Raw genomic sequence first — 23,658 nt, 5'->3', positions numbered from 1 at the left:
ATAACATACAGATTGTTATTATTGCAGATTATGAATAATTGAAACCGAAGTACCATGAATTCTGATGAAAATTAATTTTGAGGGTGTATGAAACTCAAAATGTAATAACCACAACCAATTGGGTGCTATCCACTTTATGTTAGACACTAGATATTTAGACATATTCTAGAAATGCTTTTTGGTGTAATTGGTGGAATATTTGTTTTAATTTGCCATTTCTTCATTACCTAAGGAGTCTATATAATTCCAAAATGTTTTAAGAAAAGACTCATGTTTCAGGTTTTTTTTGTTGTGTTTTTTTTTTTGTATATTCACAAACAAGTATTAATTGAATTTTTCAAATGTATTTGAAGTAGTTTATCAGTAAATGTGTTGATCAAATAGTCTTGAAGTTAAACTTATCTACTCCTTAAACACAACACTATGGGCCTAATTTCTAGTTCTTTATTTTAGGCAGAAGTTAATTAAATATATTTGAAAACATCTCACCCAAGTAGATTCCTCCTTCCCCAATGTATTATATATTTAGTTTCAGATAACATGGGAAATGTAATATCCCAAAATTATATAATTGGCATTCTAAGTCTTATAACATTATTTTTACCTCCCTTGTAATCTCTCTCACTTCCCCAGCTCCAGGAAAAGTGGTTAATCTGACAGTTGAGGCCTTTAACTATTCAGCAGTAAACCTGATTTGGTACTTACCTCGTCAACCAAATGGCAAAATTACCAGTTTCAAGATTAGTGTCAAGCATGCCAGAAGTGGGATAGTGGTGAAAGATGTCTCAATCAGAGTAGAGGACATTTTGACCGGGAAATTGCCAGAATGCAACGTAAGTGTTATGGAACACTTGGTATGTCTCAAGAATTTTAAATAAATGTATATCTTGAAGTTTCCTGCATCTGGATACTATATATTTTGCCAAAGTATAGCGATTTGATTTCTTATAGTATTAGGTCATAGGATCGTGTTACACACAATTGGCTATATTCAAGGTAGAATAAATGAAGGGTTTGAGAATTCAAGAGTAAGATGTCAGAATTGCTTAGGGAGCTCAGGAAAGACTCCTGAGAGGGCTGGCATTTTTGATAGGCGTTGGAGAAAGGATTGGTGGAGATTGTCTGAGAGACATACTTTGGGTGAAGGATACTTTGTAAAGCTCTGAAGTAAGAAAGTGTGGGCTATCACTAGTAACAAGATGTGGCAGGAAGTGAGGGGATAGGCATTGTCAAGGTTAAGTTTGTGAAAGTAGATTTTTCTTGTGCATATCTTTGGTGAAAAATTTGTTATTATTCTAGTCACCAATGGGAAATCCCTAGAAGTACTGTAATAATGCTCTTCTAAAAGTAATTTTGTTGTTCTTTGTGATAATATTGATGGAGAAATAGCCAAACAAAATTTTGTTTTAAATATTCAAATTTTCTCAAAATCTTCTTTGTAGAATTTGGATATATTCTAATATATACAAACACATATACACACACGAACATATACTCACATACACAACATATACTTTACCTTTTGAGTGCTTATGAGAAAAAAAATGATAGTAACAGTAATAAAGAAACATTTGAAATTTCACAAACAGGGAAAAATTTCAATTCTTTGGCTCTTGTACTTTTAACATGAATTTTAAAAATTCTTACTAATGATTTTGCTATAGTTTTGCCTTTAAGCCACTTGAAATCCTATTCATAAGAAAGATTAAGGTATAAAGAATGCAATATGTATATTATGCTCAAAAACTGTAGGCATAAATGGGTATAATTCTAGGGTATAATCTAGCAGATCAGATTTTTCCATAACTTGAATAGGCTAATTTGTTAAAATCTTAACCAATCATACACATATCACCAATTTAATAATAATATTTATAGTATAAAGGGAAAATAAATAAATTTCTTATGTCTATGAAGAGACAACACATTTTCCATTGATATTTATTTTATTCACTAGGAGAATAATGAGTCTTTTTTATGGAGTACAACCAGCCCTTCTCCAACCCTTAGTAGAGGCACGCCTCCAACGCGTACCACATATTCATCGAACACATGGGCACGGAATAAGATAAGCTCCGTGTGGAAAGAACCCATCAGTTTCGTAGTGACACATTTGAGACCTTATACGACATATCTTTTTGAAGTTTCTGCTGTTACAACGGAAGCAGGTTATATTGATAGTACAATTGTCAGAACACCAGAATCAGGTATGGTTTCTATTTATTTCATATGTGTGTGGGGAAAAAAGTTAAATTATGTATAGAAAGGTCTTTCATTTTTTTTTGATACAGATCTTTTTGTTAAAATATTTCTTCCCTTCCAATAACTTTCCCCCCTAATGACAGATAATAGAAATCTTACCTGGAGAATCTTCAATTTCACTTCTCTTTTGTGACATAAGCATCTAGAAGCAGAAATATTTGAAATGATTCTTGAGCTAATGACCATGATTCTAAGATCAGATTTTATTCTGTGATCTCAGCATTTATTCATAATCACCCCTTCCCTTCTGCTTCTTCTATGATCACCTATACCCTTCTCTCACTGCTACCACCAAATGTAAAGATATCACCTGCAGTAGCATAAATATCATACAATTAACATTTCAGTATTAAATAAGAACAGTAGTTAAAAATATGCATATTAGTATCCTATTTGCCCTGCAGTTTCCTCATGTGAAAAAAGGAGAATGCAATAGTATGTTTCTTATGGCAGTGCTGTTAGGATTCAATGAGTATAATTAGATATTATTACTACTAAATTCAAAAAGCACATACTATTTCTAAATATGAAAATATCTATTTGATTATGGTAGTGTGGATATATATGTGTAAATTTATGTAGATACTGACATAATTCCATACTAAATATATAGTATCAAACATTCAGTTTTGATTGGTAATATTTGAAGTTACTGGAAATTATTGCTGGTAGAGTAATTTCACTAAAGCATAGTATTTTATTTTCTGGTAACATAGCTGTTAGTTTTCATCATTTCATTACATGTGAGTTTTAAGTTTCTTTTAATTTAAATAACCATCTTTGAATCATAGCATTTTCTTTTTCCATATCCATTACTTCTTACTTATACAATAAAAACAAATTAATGAGGGTCACCCAAAGTGAGATTTAGTAGGCACAAAATTTGTTTGGAAAAAAAATTGAAACGTTTCATTTCAATTTAAAGAAAGGGTAAAATGTAGAAACATCTATGAAAAATAGACTATTTTAAATTGTCATTATTAATTTTATATGTTACCAGTGTTACATTAGAATCTTCTAACTATAGGCTATAAATATTCTCTCAGAACCAAGTACAAATATTGATACAAAAAATAAAGATCATTGCCAATAGATTCTGAAGGTTGTTATTTCCTTGACGCTTTTACTTGTATCTACCAGGAGTTGAGTGTATATCAAGTCAGATACAGGCCTGATGAATGCATATATATGTACATATACATGTTGCAGGACATTGTAACTCTACACTGAACTATAAAGAAATGAAACTTAGATGCAGCATTAAATAAGACTAGTAATTGTTGCAAATAAGTTGATCTTATGATCCAGCATGTCTTATTCAAATTCAATTTATTCTATTTTTCCTTTTCTTTTTTTATTTTTATTTTATTTTTCCTTTTCTTAAGTTAAGAAAACACTTTGATATTATTGTGATATTTTATTTTTGACTTTATATTTTATTATGTATATTTAATCAGGTAATTTTTAATTTTAAATATATCTGTTCTGCTATTTATTCATTTTCCCCTGTGATTATTTTAGTACCTGAAGGACCACCACAAAACTGTGTAACAGGCAACATTACAGGAAAATCCTTTTCAATTTCATGTGATCCACCAATGACAGTAACCGGGAAATTTAGTTATAGAGTTGAATTATATGGGCCATCAGGTAAGTCTTAATTGGTTTTGTGTTTACCTTTTAGAATAAGAATATTATAAAATATGTTACTGGTATCAATTTTTTAAAAGTATCAGACTCCTTTTATTATTATTATTATTGTTATTATTATTATTATTATTTTTTTTTTTTATTGATTTCAGATAGGAAGGGAGAGGGAGAGAGAGATAGAAACATCAATGATGAGAATCATTGATCGGCTGCCTCCTGCACGCCCCCTACTGGGGGTTGAGCCCGCAACCGGGCATGTGTCCTTGGCCGTAATTGAACCAGGAACCCTTCAGTCCACAGGCCGACACTCTATCCACTTAGCCAAACCGGCTAGGGCAAAAGTATCAGACTCCTTTTAAAAAGACCCTGTAAATGAAGCAAATAATTGAAAAGTAACAAGGAAGGTGAGGCTCTTTGAAATTTTTGTTTAAAACCATAAATAAGTATAAGGATGGCAAAACACTATCCATGTTTTATATTTGTTGAGGACCAGCTGAACTAGAGATAACCCCTCACGAAGAAAAGTATTAGAGAAGATATACAGAGACCCCCCCAAATGTATATACACTTTAACAGCTGATAGCCTAATTTTGAAAATGAAATGTATTTTAATAAACACTGCCTTTATAATTATTGTGTGTATACATTTTTTGGGACACCCTATATGTTTTCATATTTGAACAAGAGGACCTTGAGTTATTCTGATTACAAATATATTTATGGAGAACAATAGTCTTAGATGATACTAAATCAGATTTCTGCTTAGAATAAGGACTCAATTTCTAATAGTTAGAGCTCTCTGAAAATAATATGAGCAGCTTTATGAAGTGTCAAGTTCTCTATCTTTGTGAACAAGGAGAACTTTGGCATCCATTTGTCATAGATATTTCGAGGGGTTGAAATACTGTATTCTTGGGAGTTACTTAAATCTAAAATTGTTTCCTAATTTGAGATCTATGGTTATACAAGAGAAATTAAATTCAAATAACAATGAAATAACATAAACTCACATATTATTATTTATTTGGAAGAATGAAAAAATAGAATTCCAAATTATTCATTGTGAAACTTTTATGAATCTCATGAATCATACGAGTAACCTTTATTTTTCATTCCTAAGTACCCATGCTCCTAAAATTCTGAAATACTTGCAGTTTTTTAAAAAAACGCTAGTCCTTTCTTCTCCTTCCAACCCTTTCTTCTTTCTGGAACACAGACAAGTACAATATAGAGACATAACTTTTCTGTATGTTTTGGTATTATTTTGCAAAACATTGACAAGGCAATCTTTCATCTGTAAAACTGATAAATCAAGTAAGATACATTTAGTAACAATTGCATTTAAAAACATGGAGGTCATTAACAATCTTGGCAAGAACAGTTATGATGAAGTGTGGGGGTACATGACTGAGTGGGATGGATTCAATGGGAGAACATTGTAGTAGTGGGTAACAGACAACTCTTGAGTTTTGCTGCAAAGTGAAGCAATGAAGCAGAGAGTGGGGTAGGGGTAAGCAGAGTTAACAGGGTTCCCCCCATAAAGAACAAATAATTCTTGTTTGTTGTCTGATGTGAATGAAGAAAGAACAAAAACTTAATGATATAAGAAAGGCAAGAATTATTGGGAAGATGTTTTTGTGTAGACAGAAGTTGAGATCTTTTGCTTAAATGTAGGGATTGATTTGAGATAAGAATACAGATAGCTTGTCCATAATGACAGACTGTAAGGCAGAATATTTGAGTCCAGAGGCTGGTAAATAGGTAATTTTGTGGGTGGGAGTCTGTGGCAGATCTTTCCTGATTGATTTTTTTAATGAAATGAGAAGCAAGACTATCAACTGTGAGTGATGATGGAGCAGACATACTTTTGAACTCAGAGGAGGGAATAGAAAGTACAAAATAATCATGTAGAAGAACAGAGGGAGTGATAGGACTGGAATTGAGTAAGGTGCTAGGCACCATTATGGGCTCTTTTGAGATGTGGTAATGAATAGAGTGATACCAGTCAGAGTGGTTTGTGTTTTTCTCCAGCTCCCTTCAACAAGAGAAGGGCAGGGGAAGAGAAGGGAAGACTTATGTCAGGCAGTGATTATAATTGACAGTGACATTGAGGAAATCAAGTGGTAAAGGACCAAACAAAATAAAATAGAAGAGGTGGTAAAATAAATGGGTTGGAGGTCTCCATGGACTCAAAGAATTGTTGTTTCAGGGTTCTAGAGTAACTGAATAGGAGATAAGAAAGAATGATCGGAAAGTTGAATGAAATTGAGATTATAAGGATTTGCAGTTATTGGTAATAGTGATAACCAAGTTATGGCCATGAGAGAGTGACTGAGATAGAGTGCAGGACTAGATTATTTTAAAAGAGCCCGAAGTAGTTTAAGGATTATCTCTAGGAATATTGAAATCACCACAAATTAAGATGGTAGCATTAAAGAAAGCGACATTGAAGTCGTAGGTACTCCATCCAGAATGAAGGTGAGTGACCCTGGGGTTAGAAGATCACTACAACAATGAGGGCTAGTGGATGTCATTATAACATCATATTTAAAACTGTAGGCTTTTATAAGGAGGGAGCTAGAATGGCCTATGACAGGGTAACAAAGAACAAGGAAAACACCACATCTGAAAGGCTAATCATGTCGTAAGTTCTCCGGGGTGAAATAGACTACCGCTATTGGGAAGGCTGAAGGGAACAGAAGTGGCCCTTAGAGGGGACAGTCACGTGTCAACTACAGCAAGAAGGTGAAAGAACTATTTAGTGGAAAAGTGCAGGATTTAAGGAATTTTGATGCTGGACTACTGAAGGAATTTTTCTCAGAAGCTAAATTAGAAATGTTTTCTAAATAAAATGTTCTATAGATGAAAAATGAGAATATTTAGCATTATAATTGACAAATTTGAATACAAAATACTGTCACTGATTTTTAAAAATAAATCTTTATTGTTGAAAATATTACATATGTCCCTTTTCCCCCCCATTACCCTTTCCCACCCCTCCCCCACCCCCAAGCTTTCACCACCCACTGTCAGTGTCCTTGGGTTATGCATATAAGTGTATGAGTTCATTGGTTGATCTCTTCCCCCCTCTACCCTCCCCTACCTTCCCTCTGAGATTTGACAGTCTGTTCAATGTTTCTATGTCTCTGGGTCTATTTTTGTTCATCAGTTTATGTTGGTCATTAGATTCCACATATGAGTGAGATCATGTGATACTTATCTTTCTCTGACTGGCTTATTTTGCTTAGCATAATGCTCTCTAGGTCCATCCATGCTGTTGCAAATGGTAAGAGTTCTTTATTTTTATAGCTGCATAGTATTCCATTGCATAGATGTACCATAGTGTTATTTTTGTTTTTTTTTTTAACTATATCTCATTGATTTTTTACAGAGAGGAATAGATAGTTAGAAACATTGATGAGAGCGAAACATCTGATCAGCTGCCTCCTTCACACTCCTTACTGGGGATGTGCCCGCAACCAAGTTACATGCCCTTGACTGGAATCGAACCTGGGACTCTTCAGTCCTCAGGCCGATGCTCTATCCACTGAGCAAAACCGGTTAGGGCTGTACCATAGTTTTTTAATCCACTCATCTGCTGATGGGCATTTAGGCTGTTTCCAAATCTTAGCTATTGTAAATTGTGCTGCTATGAACATAGGGGTGCATATATCCTTTCTGATTGGTGTTTCTAGTTTCTTGGGATATATTCCTAGAAGTGGGATCACTGGGTCAAATGGGAGTTCCATTTTTAATTTTTTGAGGAAACTCCTAACTGTTTTCCACAGAGGCTGTACCAGTCTGCATTTCCACCAGCAGTGCACGAGGATTCCTTTTTCTCCACATCATCACCAACAATTGCCGTTTGTTGATTTGTTAATGATAGCCATTCTTACAGGTGGTACCTCATTGTCATTTTGATTTACATCTCTGGGATGATCAGTGACTTGGAGCACTTTTTCATATGCCTTTTGGCCTACTGTATGTCCATTTTGGAGAAGTGTCTACTGAGGTCCTTTGTCCATTTTTTGATTGGATTTATTTTATTTTATTTTATTGATTTTTTACAGAGAGGAAGGGAGAGAGATAGAGAGTTAGAAACATCGATGAGAGAGAGACATCGATCAGCTGCCTCCTGCACATCTCCTACTGGGGATGTGCCCGCAACCCAGGTACATGCCCTTGACCGGAATCGAACCTGGGACCCTTCAGTCCGCAGGCCGACGCTCTATCCACTGAGCCAAACCGGCTTCGGCTTGATTGGATTGTTTATCTTCCTTTTGTTAAGATATAAGATTTCCCTACAAACATTGGAGATTAGGCCCTTATCAGATATAACATTGGCAAATATGTTCTCCCATGCAGTGGGCTTTCTTATTGTTTTTTTTGATGCTTTCTTTTGCTGTGCAGAAGCTTTTTATTATGATGTAGTCCCATTTGTTTATTTTCTCTTTAGTTTCCATTGCCCTAGGAGCTATATCGGTAAAGATATTGCTAGGACATATGTCTGACATTTTGCTGCTTACAGATTCTTCTAAGATTTTTATGGTTTCCTGTCTTACATTTAAGTCCTTTGTCCATTATGAGTTTGTTTTTGTGTATGGTGTTAAGTTGGTGGTCTAGTTTCATTTTATTTATTTATTTATTTTTGCATGTGTCTGTCCAATTTCCCCAACACCATTTATTGCAGAGACTGGCTTGACTCCATTGTATGCTCTTGCCTCCTTTGTCAAATATTAAATGAGCAAAATGACTTAGGTCAATTTCTGGGTTCTCTGTTCTGTTCCATTGGCCTATTTGCCTGTTTTTGTGCTAGTACCAGGTTGTTTTAAATACAGTGGCTTTGTAGTACAACTTGAAATCTGGTATTGTGATTCCTCCAACTCTGTTTTTCTTTCTCAAGATTGCTGCAGCTATTCGAAGTCTCTTTTGATTCCATATAAATTTTTGGAGAATTTGTTCTAGCTCTGTGAAATATGCTGCTGGTATTTTAATAGGGATTGCATTGAATCTACAGATTGCCTTGTTAGTATTGACATTTTAATGATGTTGATTCTACCAATCCATGAGCATGGTATATTCTTCCACTTGCATATATCTTCCTCTATTTCTTTTTTTCAGTGTCTTGTAGTTTTCCAAATACAGGTCTTTTACCTCCTTGGTTTAGTTTATTCCTAAGTATCTAAATTTTTTTGTTGCAATGGTAAATGGGGTTGTTTGTTTGTTTTCCCTTTCTGAGAGTTCATGTATAAAAATGCCATAGATTTCTGGGTATTAATTTTATATTCTACTACGTTGATAAATTGATTTAATAAATCTAGTAGTTCTAATGTGTTCCTTTAAAATATGCCAAAAAATAACATGGGAATTGAATAGGACTTTATAATTTAATAAAAATCATTTAAACACTGGATAATTTTCATGTTATTTTTGTTATTTTAATTAAATTGATAACAATGCATGATTAAACTAAATGTTTAAAATATATTTAAACGTTATAGTGCCCTGGCCAGTATGCTCAGTGCTTAGAGCATTGCCCATGCATGGAAAGGTCGTGGGTTTGATTCCCAGTCAAGGACATGTAGCTGGTCTGAAGGTTTGATCCAGGCCACAGTCGGGGCAGGTGCGGGGGGCAACCAATTGATGTGTCTGTCTCACATCATGTTTCTCTCTCTCTCTCCCCCCTCTCCCCCCATACTTCCTTCTCTTCCACTCTCTCTAAAAAAAAATCAATGGAAAAAATATCCTCTGGTGAGGATTAACAACAAAAATAAATTGTATTAAAAAGCAATGCACAAGTTAGCACTTTAAATGCTGTTCTTAGCCGTATCCTTTCATGTGAGAGTGATTACATGTTTGATGAGAAAATAATGCACAGGTATCTTATTTTGCTTTTTTCAGGTCGGATTTTGGATAACAGCACAAAAGACCTTAAGTTTGCATTCACTAACCTAACACCATTTACAATGTATGATGTATATGTTGCTGCAGAAACCAGTGCAGGGATTGGACCCAAATCAAATATTTCAGTATTCACTCCCCCAGAAGGTAAGAACACCTCCTTTAGTGTATTAATTAGATGTTTTTGCTCTGCTTGTGAATTTTGTTGCATTGGTTAAACGTTGTATTACAAGCTATTTGGCTTATATAGGGTGTCCCAAGAAATGTACACCCACACTTTAATAATTATAAAATCAGTGTTTATTAAAATACATTTCATTTTCAAAATTGAGCTTCCAGCTGTTGAAGTGTGTATACATTTTTTAGGACACCACATATGTATTTAATTCATGTTATTTCCTTATCAGGTGGCTACCTAGTACATTCTAAATATATGTTCCTCAGAACATTGAACTCACAGCATACTTCATAATAAGAGGTTAGGAAACACACTACATGTAGTAACAGACCTGCTCCCAATGAATATTGGCAAAACCTCAAGAAATCTTAAACAAACAAATACATTTAACATTGTTTAACTCACATTATTTGATATAGAATATATATTTTTTCACAGATTAATGTTCAGAGGAATCCATATTCCCAATGCCTGTAACAAAATATGTTTATAATGAAGAGGATATTTTAAGCAAATAAGGAATCCTAGAGGGTGCATAATACTAATTTACAAGCATATACTGAAATTATTAAAACAATATTTCTCCTAAAGAAACACTTTTATTTGTGTCTTGTAAACATCACAGTTTTAGGTGAAGTATAGTGTTTAAAAAATGTTACCATACTCTTTTATAACATTTTTTTTTTTTGGCCTACACCAAACTTGTTAAATGTCTTTATTTCTATTTAGGGATTGTATAACTGAAAAGAATACGATAATTTTTTTCACAATCACATTAACACTTTAAAAATTTTACATATTTTCTTTGTGTGAAAGATAACATACAGTAACATAAATTAAATACATTCATGTGTGAACATACATGGGCATGCATACACCACACACACACACACACACACACACACAAGATTGGGCATGAATTCATCAGATATATACAATCAAGTATTTCACCATTAGAGGGCAGCAACCATTAGGGAATTATGTACTTCCCTTCAAAAAACAGTAACATGATATTTTATTGTTTAAAGAACATACAAATTATGTTTTATATCACTTTCAAATGAAAATGCTAATGCATATATGGTTTCAATACACTGATTAAGAAAGAGATGCATACACATAAGCAAAATGTTCTCATTTTTTTCTATTAATTTTTTTCCTTCGTGTTTCTATTAGAAGAGTTTTGGCTTTTATATGTCTTCTCCACTAGACCTTAATTTTTCCTCGTCTCCACCTAAAAACTGCTCTTAAGCATTTCCAGGAAAGCGGGACAGATTTATGGACAGCTGTCAAGCACAGCAGAGCTCCCTGGCCCTCATCACACCAGAGTGCTTGGCTTTGATTGCAATAGCACTTTCTCAACCAAGCTTATTGACCAGCTAATTTCTCTTCTTATGTTACACAATTAAATAATTAAAAACTTTTGTCTTCTTTCAAGTCAAACCAGTTTTGGTGCTTCTGAATCCACAATATAAGATTGTTTTATTGTCATCGTTCTTGGCCTACAGAGAAATAGAAAATATTACTACATACAATCCCATGTTGTTTATTTTGAATATCATGTAAACATTCATTTCCCTTTTATTTCTGCATTTTTAGTCACAAAATAATAAGTATAATTTTAGGGGCATTGTTCAATATATTTTACATGAGTTATTTTTCACACCGAATTATTTTCAATAAATGACTCTATTTGCCCTGTGCAGCAAACAGTTCACCCTGAGTTTTATCTTACTATCTTCTTGGGCTACTCACCATTTAGACCACATCTGTTTGGATCTCAGGAGGGTCCATTGGCAACAGGTGGACCCCAGTAAGGGCAGGAATGACATGGTTCTTAACTTCTGCATGCCAGCCTTCCTCCATGGAGCGCTTGGGGATGGTTCAACCTTAGGAAGGGCTTCGCTGGAATACTCTATCTAATGCAGTGAATGTAGATTTCTACTTCTGACAACATAATGAATCCTGGTCCCACTAGTTAAACTTTGTAATATAGGAATCTTTAAACTATATGAGAATACTCTAATAACTCATAAGAACTATATTCTTTCAATTAAAATTGATCTCTCAATTTTAGATGATTTTTTCATTTATTGATACAACAGAGAATAGATTTTAAAGTTACTCAATTTATTTTCTTAATTTAGATTACTCTATTTTCTTCTCCATATTTAAAAGTAGGTGATAAATCTATTTTAAAATTTATTAAGACAAACTTTAAAAAAATCTTTATTGTTGAAAGTATTACATATGTCCCTCCTCTTCCCCCCATTGATCCCTTCTAGCCTGTCCCCTTCCCCCTACCCCAGGCCTTCATCACCTTATTGTCTGTATCCATGGATTATTCATATATGCATGCAAGTTCTTTGGTTGATCCCTTCCCAACTATCACCCTCCCAAGCCTTCCCTATGAGATTCCTCAGTCTGTTCATTAGGACAAATTTTTAAAACAACTGGGGCTCTAACAAATCTCTATATATTTATAGAAAATAATATCTGCAATTACATTTCAATTGGGCTGATTTCATTAACACTGAGAATATTATGGTCTACAGTATACTATGATTATCAAAGAAAAATCAATGTCATGTTGTTATAGCAGTGGTACTATATATTTCATAAGATTCCTATATTTGCTTACTATTTTACTGAACAGATTTTTACATAAGAATGAAAAAAATGATTTTGAGGAAAAAATGGTAACTTAATAATCTCCAGTGCTACAAAATGTCATGAGTTACCCAAATGAGAGACAGCAAAATGAGACAGTGCTCCTGAACATAGACAACAGCATTTTCTTATTATTTGTATGGGGATTAAAAAACCTTACGTGCCCTGGCCGGTGTTGCTAATTGGTTAGAGCCTCTGTCTGCTCTGCAGGTTTGATTCCTGGTCAAGGGCACGTACGTGGGTTGCAGGTCAGGATGCATGTGGAAGGCAACCAATCAATGTATCTCTTTCACATCAATGTTTCTCTTTCTCTCCCTCTCCCTTCCTTCTATTCTCTCTAAAAAAATAAAATAAATAAATGGAAAGGATTAACAACAAAAACAAATCTTAAGTAAACTTTGTTGCTTCAATATCGCCTAATAATGTTTCTATCACTAGTGTCACATGTTTTGTAATGAGTTTAACGTCATATAAAGCAGACAAAGTATTGGAAGCCATATTTACTTCCCCATAAATAGGCTATAGAAGTTAGACTTTTGTTTTCAGTGATTTCAACTTGTTACTTTCTGAAAATGGAAGTAAAACTTTGTGTAGGGAAATCACTGAGAGACTGTCAACTTTGTGTTTTTCAGTGACATTTATTTTTCAACAGTTTTTTTTTTTTTACAATGTGTTTCTAATGGAAATTGAATTTGCTCCATAATGGTAAAAATTATTTTAATGTATTTTCTTTACCCAGTGTCATTTGTCTTCATTTTGTTTTTTCTTATAGTTTTTTATTTGAAAACTTAAAGTCATTTGGAATATTTTTTACCAACCATAAATCAACTCTGTTTCTCATTTATTAGCAAAATTTATAGATGTATTGACTCGAGTTTTATATAGTCCCTGCAATACAATAACTAAGTGCCTTATGTGTTTGATTTTCTTTAGTTAATTTGGTATCAATATTAAAGGAGCTTGATCTAATCCACACTTCTCTGGTTTCCCTATAAAGAATTTGTGGCATAACAGATCAAATATCTTTCTGAAGATAAGATACAATGCTGTCTACTTCATTTCCTTTATCCCCTAAGCTTTTTCTTCTTTTATAAGAAAAAAGAAAGATAGGTATGCAGTCATTCTGATACAAGTTTGGGGTACATTTTTAAGGTAATATAGAACCATTTAATTTTTACTTGAATCATAATTTTAGGCATTAGTATCATGGGGCAATACTTACTAAGTTATATTAAAACATCTCCTAAATTAGAAGATGAAGAAACTATCTGTTACTATCCTAAGTTGTCTAACTAAGAGATGGCCAACTATGTACTGGGTGGTTTGTGGTATCCTACTACATTAATGTGTTACATCAAATGGAACTAACTGTTACATCAAATTTCACTTATTTTCTAGGAGGCAAGGTTTAGCTGCCTGATTAATCTGATTAATGCAATCATTAAATTGGCTTCATAAATTGAGATTCCACTACATGAATTCAAATTAAATAGAAAATGACCTTTCTCTTCTATAAATATGTTATGCAATACTGGCTAAGGTTTTATCTACATAGTGATGCCAAAATACAATATAGAAGAAAGGTGGAATGGGAGCATTGCTAATTAAATGGCCGAGTTGTTTTCACACTACTCAGTCAATTGGAAAGTTTCTCCACCTTTGAAAAATATGTGTTGGTAAATATGATAATAAAAAAATAAGCTCTGGGGACAATATCTGTTAATGAAATAAAACTTGTATAAGAGGTGACCTGTGCAAAATGTTTTATCTATCTTATTTCTCCCTCTGTCTCCAGGTGCTCAGAGCAGTGTGACTATATGAGTGCTCTGTTGAATGATGAATGAATGAATCAATAATTGTGGGATCCTAGCCTAGAACTCTTCCTCCGTCCTTCAAAGGACAGTTTACTCTTGAGATTAGAACTCCTGTGGGAGATCAATCTAAAGAGTTATCCTTCTATTTAGAGATATACCAAAATGTTTTTAGAACAGAAGATTCAAAGGATTAGCAAATTACAGATGTATAGCCATGTTATGTTTATCTCCACTTTTCAGCACAGATTTTACCCTCACTGGACACTAGAATCTTGCCTGTAATAATCAAATAATATGTTCTTCGGCCTGAATGACTTATTCATCCATCTGGCCATTAACTATTCAAAAATGTTTAGAAGTATTTATATTATTACAATATCTAGAGAGCTTTTTAAATGGTTATATCATAGAGATAGAGAAAACACTCTTAATTACTGGATGAAAATGCCATATAGTTTAATTTCATGGTTAATTTAAGCATGATTCTATTCACTAATTATAGATAACTAGAGGCCTGGTGCACGAAATTCATGCATGGGGAAGGGGTGTCCCTTAGCCCAGCCTGCACCCACTCCAATCTGGGACCCCTCTCACAATCCAGAACTGCTGGCTCCCAAACGCTTGCCTGTTTGCCTGACTGATTGCCCCTAACTGCTTCTGCCTGCCAGCCTGATCACCCCCTAACCATTCCCCTGCTGGCCTGATCGCCCCCAACTGCCCCCCCCCTGCCAGCCTGGTTGCCCCCAACTGCCCTCCCCTGCAGGCATGGTTGCCCCTAACTGCCCTTCCCTGCAGGCCTGGTCCCCCCCAACTGCCCTCCCCTGCTGGCCATCTTGTGGTGGCCACCTTGTGGTGGCCATCTTATGATGATGTGAGGGAGGCTACCTAGGGTTTTATTTTATAGGATATTTATGGAAGTTGTGACATTAATTTTTAATTTCTTTATGTTATCTTAAAAGGGAACAGAGTAACTTTTCATTCATATTATACCTCCCCCCCCTTAAGGTGTCTCTCTTCTAAGTGAAATTTGCTAAACCTTTACTAATGTGAAATACCTCAGCTTAGGAAAATGAATTTAATATGTTACCACATCCTGATTATAAAGAACAATATTTTTCTGTCATATTTTTTCTTTCTTGAACCAACATTTTATAAATTCTCTTGAATCACTTGTTCTTTACAGAAACCTTACATAGTAACAGGAATGATATAATTACACCAGTTTTATAGATAAGGAAACAGGATGGAGGGGTGAATTTGTACACATTGAGTTATATGAAAAATGTGGACAAAGGCCCAGGGCAGTTTGTCCTTGATCCATTACTCCTTTGCACTGGAGGTTTCCTAGGTGTCACTTTTGGTGACTTTATATCTAGAACAGCAGTTCTCAACCTGTGGGTCGCGAACAATGGAAATACATCCTGCATATCAGATATTTACATTACAATTCATAACAGTAGCAAAATTACAGTTATGAAGTAGCAACGAAAATAATTTTATGTTTGGGGGTCACCACAACATGAGGAACTGTATTAAAGGGTTGAGGCATTAGGAAGGTTGAGAACCAGTGATCTAGAACTTGTTTTAAGTATTTGGTGCTTGGTCTTAAACCAATTAGTTTGTCCCTGTTTTTCTTTACTGAAATATGTAAGAGTGCCTGAAATTTGAGACTCATGTAATTAATTTTTAAAACCAGCAGATAAAAATCAACTCTTCAAACAATCTTATGTAATAAATTAAATGATAGCTTAATTGAATTTACCAACTACATTTCATTGTATTCCAAGTCTTCTAGATGTTGTTTTTTGGTATGTTGCTATAATTTGTATAAAGCCTTCAAGGTTTCTATTGTGCATTAATCATCCAAAAACAGCTTCGTCTGGGAAGTTATTTTTTATTAATGTAATTATTGGAACAAATATTATGACATTTTGATTTGGGGAAATTATTCCACGTTATCTTATTTCTTATTTTCATTTTTGAGAACAATGTGTAGAAATTTAACTTTAAATACCCATGTATTTAAAGATTCTTATACATATTTAATTATTGATAAATTAATAATTGCTTTAGCCTGTTTTCTAGACGAATTTCTTATAGATCTTAAATCATTAGGAATTTGGAAAATTTTTAAAATTTGAAAATGTCTTTTAAAATTTCCACATCCTTATTTTTATTTACATTTTTAGTTCCAGGTGCAGTATTTGATTTACAGCTTGCAGAAGTAGAAGCCACACAAATAAGAATTACTTGGAAGAAACCACGACAACCAAATGGAATCATTAACCAATACCGAGTGAAAGTGCTAGTTTCAGAGACCGGAATGATTTTGGAAAATACTTTGCTCACGGGAAAAGATGAGGTATTGCCTTTTATTTTACATCTTGGTGAGCCCTTTCTACTTGGTCCTGGCACAGGATAACTTGGAAGGTTTTCAATCACTCACACAAAATACTTGACAAGCTTTTAGTATAATGTGAAGTAAATTTGGGCCTTGTTGATAATCTAGTTGGATCATATTTCATTTTAAGACAGATATTATTAGTGAAATGTTATTATTCTCTTTCAGCATATGAAAAACGTTAATTGAGCAATTAAGTAGGCAAAAGGTCCTTTCATATATGAATATTATTATGGTAATTCAGTTAATAATTGTTTCAAAACTCCTATTATAATTTAAATAATCCTACTAAGGTTGTGTTTGCAATTGGAACAACAATAGGTACAGTCATTTTAGTAGCTATTGTTGACAAATGGTTATGTCTGTTTAGCCTTAGGAGAGTAAATTTCTCAGAGCTGCCTTATTTTTTAAAAAAGTACATTTTATTAACGAAATCAAATAACTAAATAAAAGAAATTAAATCATATTATAGATGTAAAATAACAGGACAGTGTTTTTGTTCTGGCCACCCTGGAAGTCTTGCTTTTTGCCTTTGTTTCTGTTAGGAAGCACAAGCAGCCCTGACTTTCCTTCACTGATTTATTCGTCTCGCCCAGCCAGCTCTTCACTGTGAGGACCCCTAAGCCTCCAGACTTGTCAAATCCAGATTGTTTTTTTTAATTGAAATTATTGGGGTGATATTGGTTTGCAAAACCATACAGGTTTCAAGTGTACAACTCAATCAAATATCACCTGCACACTGCTTGCTGGGAACACATAGAATAAACAAACTTAGGACCAGTGAGTTCACCTGGAGGACTAGCTTGGAGGCACTGCCCAATGGTTATTCACCAGTTGGCTTCTACTGTTTTGGTTTAAAATCACTGCTTCTTCCAATTGTGCTGTTATTTTCCCCACATGCTAGTCACTCTGTTTCTAACCCCAGCCTTCCTCTGTTTCTGGCATCTATTTGAAAGTTGACTCTTCTAGGTGCTCAATGCACTCTGGCTGCCCAGGATTATTACTCTGAGTTGTTCACCATCTCCAGACTAGGGTTCAATTTTAATCCTGTGTTGACTCCTTTCTTCTGTGAAAAGATGTTGAGTTCTACTTTCTCTGATACTCAGGTAAAAGGCAAAAACTCAACCCTTCACTCCTGCCAAAAAGGTGTTATATTAGATAGATAGCTCTTTTGGGATTTAGGTGACAGGTCTTTCACACTTGGTTTTCTCTTGAAGGGAAGAGGAGGTTCTAGAGAGACTTTTTTTGTAATTTTGCTTCTGTCTATATGATCTGCAATCCCTGTGACACAGTAGGGAGAACATGAGCTTTGGAACCATATAAATCTGGGTTTTGTCACTCACTGGGCTGTACTGGGCAGAGAAGTTAAGAGCATGGATATAAGAGAGAATACTTGGGTTTAAACCTTGGTTTTGTCTTTATGGACAAATTAACTTTGAGAAAGTTGGCCTGGCATCTCTGAACTTCAGTTTCCTTTTCTCTAAGATAGGGATTATAAGAATCCCTAAAACAAAAGATTGGTAATAAGGATTTCATAGATTAATATATGTAAAGAACTTAGAACTGTAAGTTGGCAGGTAGTAAGTACTGTGCTAAATAATTGTGACTTATTGTGATTATATTTTAGCATAGATTTTTCTTTTTTAAAAAAAATTTAAGTTACAGTTAACATACAATATTATATTAGTTTCAGGTGCATAGCATAGTGATTAAGCATTTATATAATTTATGAAGTGATCACCCAGATAAGTCTAGTACCCATCTGATACATGGTTATTACAAAGTTATTGATTGCATTCTCTATGCTGTACTTTACATTCCTGTGACTGTTTTGGTAACTGGCAGTTTCTGTTGTGATTATTAATCATGGCATTGGACCATTTGCCTTGGTTGACACTCAATGTTAGTTCCCTTATCATCTCTCAATACAGGAGACATTATACTTTACTTTTGTGATGGTACCTTCTTCATTAGATGGTGTTTGGGTTCACCTTGCAGGGAGACAGATATGGCTAAGGCTCTAAATTCAAACGGGCCAGGATCCTAGCATTGGCTCTGCCCTGTTCTAGGTCAAGAACTTAGACAAATCAACCTTTGGAGATTTGGTGCCCTCATTTTAAAAGCCGGGCTTAATCTACCCACTTCAGAGAGTGAGGAATATATGAGATAACAGATGAAACCTCTGGGTTAGTGTATTAATTTCTTATCCTTTTCCTTTTTAAAAAAAAAAAATATTTTATTGATTTTTTACAGAGAGGAAGGGAGAGGGATAGAGAGTTAGAAACATCGATGAGAGAGAAACATCGATCAGCTGCCTCCGGCACACCTCCTACTGGGGATGTGCCCGCAACCAAGGTATATGCCCTTAACCGGGATTGAACCTGGGACCCTGCAGTCCACAGGCCGACGCTCTATCCACTGAGCCATACCGGTCAGGGCTTATCCTTTTTCTTGATGTTGGCACCTGTCTTAGGATGACATTTTTCTTCCAGTCACTCTTTTAAAAAATATATTTTTACTAGAGGCCCAGTGCAAAAAATTCATTCACAGGGGGCCTGCACCCTCTCCAATCTGGGACCCCTGGGGGGATGTCTGATTGCCTCTCATAATCCAGGACTGCTGGCTCCTAACCACTTGCCTGCCTGCCTGCCTGATTGCCCCTAACCCCTCTGTCTGCCTACCTGATCACCCCTAACCACCTCTGCCTGCCTGATCACCCCTAACCACCTCTGCCTGCCTGCCTGATTGCCCCTAACTGCTCCCCTGCTGGCCTGATCGCCCCTAACCACCTTTACCATGCCCCGCACCTGGGATCCAGAATTCCCTCCTCTGGCTGGTCACGGGCACCTGAGACCTGGGCTTTCCTCCCTCTGGCCAGCCATAGGCACCCAGGACCCGGGCTGGCTTCGCCTGGGCCGACTGCAGCCACAGGGCACCATGGGCAGGTGGCTTTGCCTGGGCCACAGACACAGGCGCCCAGGACTGCGGGGCAGGCAGATTGTCCCTCTCCCAGGCCACAGGCACAGCCGCTGGTGCTCTGGACCACGGTGCAGGCGGCTTGTCCCTCTCCTGGGCCACAGCCACTGGTGCCTGGGATCGCGGGACGTGCAGCTTGTCCCTCTCCTGGGCTGGGGCGGGCAGATTGTCCCTCTCCTGGGGCTCAGGTGCAGGCTCAGCCGCTGGCACCTGGGACTGTGGGATGGGTGGCTTGTCCCTGTCCTGGGCTGCAACTCCAGCCGCTGGCACCCGGGACCTTGGGGTGTGTGACTTGTCCCTTTCCTGGGCCACAGCCTGGCTGGTTCCCATTCCTCTCTTGAGAGCTCATTTGTGCCTAGCTGGTCCCCATTCCTCTCTTGTGAGCTCATTTGTGCCTGCCTGGTCCCCATTCCTCTCCCCAGTGTTAAGTGTCTGAGCAGTTAAGGCGTGATGGTGTAAGGGTATGATGACTATTTGCATATAAGCTCTTTATTATATAGGATTTTTCAATTACAGTTGATGTACAAATTTATATCAGCTTTAGGTGTACAATCCAGTGATTAGACATTTATATAACTTACAAAGGGATCATCCTGTTAATCTAGTACCCATTTGATATCATACATAGTTATTACAATATTATTGACTATTTTCCCTATACTGCACTTGACATCCCCATGACATTTCTATAACTGCCAATTTGTACTTCTGAATCCCCTTTTTTACCTATTCCCCCAATCTCCTCTAGCAACCATTAAAATATTCTCTGTATCTATGAGTTTGTTTCTGGTCTACTTCTTCATTTATTTTGTTCATTAGATTTCACACATAAGTGAATTCATATGGTGTTTATCTTCCTCTGTCTGACCTATTTCACGCAGCACAATACCTTTTAAGTCCATTCTTGTTGTCACAGATGGCAAGATCTCACTCTTTTCTTATGGCTGAGTCATATTCTATTGTACATATGCACCACTTCTTCTTTAACCATTCATCATTTTTAAAAATATTTTAATTAATTAATTTTTAATAATCTTTATTGTTGAGAGTATTACAGAAGTCCCCCTTTCCATCCTCATTGCCCCCCTCTCCTGGGTTCCCATCCCACCTTCACCACCCTACTATCTGTGTCCATAGGTAATGCATGTATCCATATAAGACCTTTGGTTAATCTCTTTCCACCCCCTCCCCCACTTCCCTCTGAGATTCCTCAGTCTATTCCATGTTTCCATGCCTCTGGTTCTATTTTATTCATTAGATTGTTTGTTTGTTTATTTTGATTTTTAGGTTCAATTGATAGATATGTATTTATTGGCATTTTATTGTTCATAAATTTTCTTCTCCTTCTCCTCCTCCTCCTCCTTCCTCCTTCCTCCTTCCTTCTTCCTTCTCCATCTTTCTTTCTTCTTCCTCTTCCTTCTTTCTTCCTTCTTTCTTCTTCCTTCTTCCTTCTTCCTCTTCCTCCTCTCCTCCTCCTCTCCTCCTTCTCCTCCTCCTCCTCCTCCTCCTCCTCCTCCTCCTCCTCCTCCACCTTCTTCTTTTTTTCCACTGCCTCCGCCTCCATCTCCTATGTCCTTATGCCATAATGAAGTGACAGCTCATGGGCAACAGTGTTTAATACTGTATTTGACACATAATAACTTTAATTGTTAGTCTGTGAAGTAGTAACAATAATACATATTGATTTAACTTTTTATCATTTGAAGACTGATGAGAAACATCTTTAGTCATGATTTCTAGGTCCTTCCTATTATTGATTATGCTCCTGTATACATTTGCCTGTTTGTCAATGAGCCTCTTAACTTGCCTGAACACAATATTCCATATATAGTTTTACTAGAACCAACTTGAACATAATTAATTTCTCCGTCAGTATAGATTTTCTACTTCTATCAATGCAATGAACAAAATTAATTTCTTTGGAGGATTCATTCTACTGAGATTGAAGCCTGAAGTACCCTAAATTTATCTGTCTGTAAACTCTCTTTAGTTTACTTTCACACTCAGGTCTCTTACTTATTCTTATGGTAGAACTCTGGGACATTTTCTTCCAGAAGATACCATCTTGCTACCCAGTATTACAATTTCTGAGATTCGTTCAAGTACATATTTTTCATACAACATATTTTTCAAGTTTATTAATGTTTGCCAGCTAAATGCTGGCCAATTGCTATGGAATGAGGCTGAGAACAGGATTCAGTAGCTGTTTAGGATTGCTTGAGATAAGTTTACTTTATTGAGCAATAGGAACATAAACAGAATCAAGCCTTAAGGATTCCTTCACCCAAATAATGTACAGAATGATATGGTATCTGTTGGGAGATGTCAAACATATGCTAATTGTAAACTTTTCTTTTTACTATTGCTTCATAATAGATAACATAAATCATGTTATAGTCTATTATAAAATATAGAAGCATTTCTTAAGAATAAATTGTTATTAATTCAGCATAACTTCGAGTGAGTCTAAATTGGTAGATATAATTCAGGCTATATAGATACCTATATATTTAGGGTTTGTTTTAAATAAAACCAGGTTAACTATAATGAAGAATATTACATGTAGACTCAGGTTGGTTTATTCAGGTGGTTTTGGAATTTAACTCTAAGGACTCCTAATTCTTTCACAAAAATTCCAAAGATTCCTGGGTAGCTTATAAGAGGCCTTTCATGTTGATGAATTGTGACATTCCCTGACTCGGTTGTTCTCAGCTGGGGGTGATTTTGCTCTCCAGGAGGCACTTGGCAATCTCTGAAGACATTTTTTATTGTCAGTTAGGAGGATGCCTCTAGTGCGTAGGGACCAGGGATGCTGCTGAACCGCCCACAGTGCACACAACAGCTCCTTAGAAAAAGAATGACCTAGCATGGAATGTCAGTAGTGCTGAGGGGGAGAACCTTAGGCCAACTCAGTGAGTCCCAAACTTTTGGAAGTTGCAATGGATTTCCCTCTGCCTCAGATTTCCTTTATTTCTACTTCTGCTTTTCTCTGCCCCTCCCATTACGCCTTAAGTTCTGATTCTTTCCCATCATTTTTTGCTCTTATTTTTTTTTCTTTTTCCTCTATTAAAAACAGATTAGAATCTAGTGGGTTTTTTTTTTAATAGAGGCAAAATATCAGAAATACCACAAGTGGCACACTTCATGATAATTAGTAACATTCTAGGTTACGAAGAACCCAATGTTCTTATCATTGCCCAAGTTAAGGAGGGCCTTTCCAATGAATACCAGAATTTGGGAGAATTGCGGATAGAGTATTCAGGTCAACTCTTACCTTGAAGTGGCAGTATATCAAGAGACATGCTTAGCCTAGTTAACTGATGGGATGCTAGGATTTAATTTCAATAATTTATCTGACATGGGTATACATATTGAGAGATTTAATGCAAAATAATTGTTCAGGGCGAAATTCTTTGTACTACCTCATTGTACCTTCTATAGTAGTTTGTACACAGTAGATTTTCAGAGGGGCTGATTAATAGTGGGAACAGCTGTGTGGTTGGGCATAAACTATCGACTGAAATACCAGAGCATCTCTGAGTTATGTGTTTGTGCTTCATGCCCTCCCTGATTTTTTTGTGGAGGCAGAGCTGAAGTGAATCCTTGGGAGACAGAAGACCTTTCACTAGTCCCCTATAGGGTTCCCTCTCCAGAGTTTTTTAATCACACATTTTGGAATGGATCATATATGTGTCCCCCTGCTCTTTATCATGATACTTTTTTGGATAAAGGTGTAACAAGATTTAGATAATTTTATCTCAAAAATATTATTTGGAGAACTGGAAATTTTCTTGAATCTTTTCTCC

General features: G+C 35.8%; 1 protein-coding gene across 1 annotated transcript in view; it reads left to right on the top strand.

Moving 5' to 3' along the window:
• Nucleotides 1-23,658, top strand: part of PTPRQ (protein tyrosine phosphatase receptor type Q) — a 213,317-nt gene that overhangs the window by 10,966 nt on the left and 178,693 nt on the right. The window contains exons 3-7 of the mRNA XM_070409661.1: nt 634-833; nt 1,958-2,207; nt 3,784-3,912; nt 9,814-9,960; nt 16,665-16,837. Coding sequence (XP_070265762.1) covers nt 634-833; nt 1,958-2,207; nt 3,784-3,912; nt 9,814-9,960; nt 16,665-16,837 — 899 coding nt within the window. The remainder of the gene's footprint in view (nt 1-633; nt 834-1,957; nt 2,208-3,783; nt 3,913-9,813; nt 9,961-16,664; nt 16,838-23,658) is intronic.

This window comes from Myotis yumanensis, unplaced genomic scaffold (assembly GCF_028538775.1).
Source record: "Myotis yumanensis isolate MYYU_CA2020_CCGP unplaced genomic scaffold, mMyoYum1.0.hap1 SCAF_3, whole genome shotgun sequence".
Taxonomy (NCBI): Eukaryota; Metazoa; Chordata; class Mammalia; order Chiroptera; family Vespertilionidae; genus Myotis; species Myotis yumanensis.
Note: the sequence above shows the minus strand (reverse complement) of the source record. Positions and strands in the feature narration are given on the sequence as shown.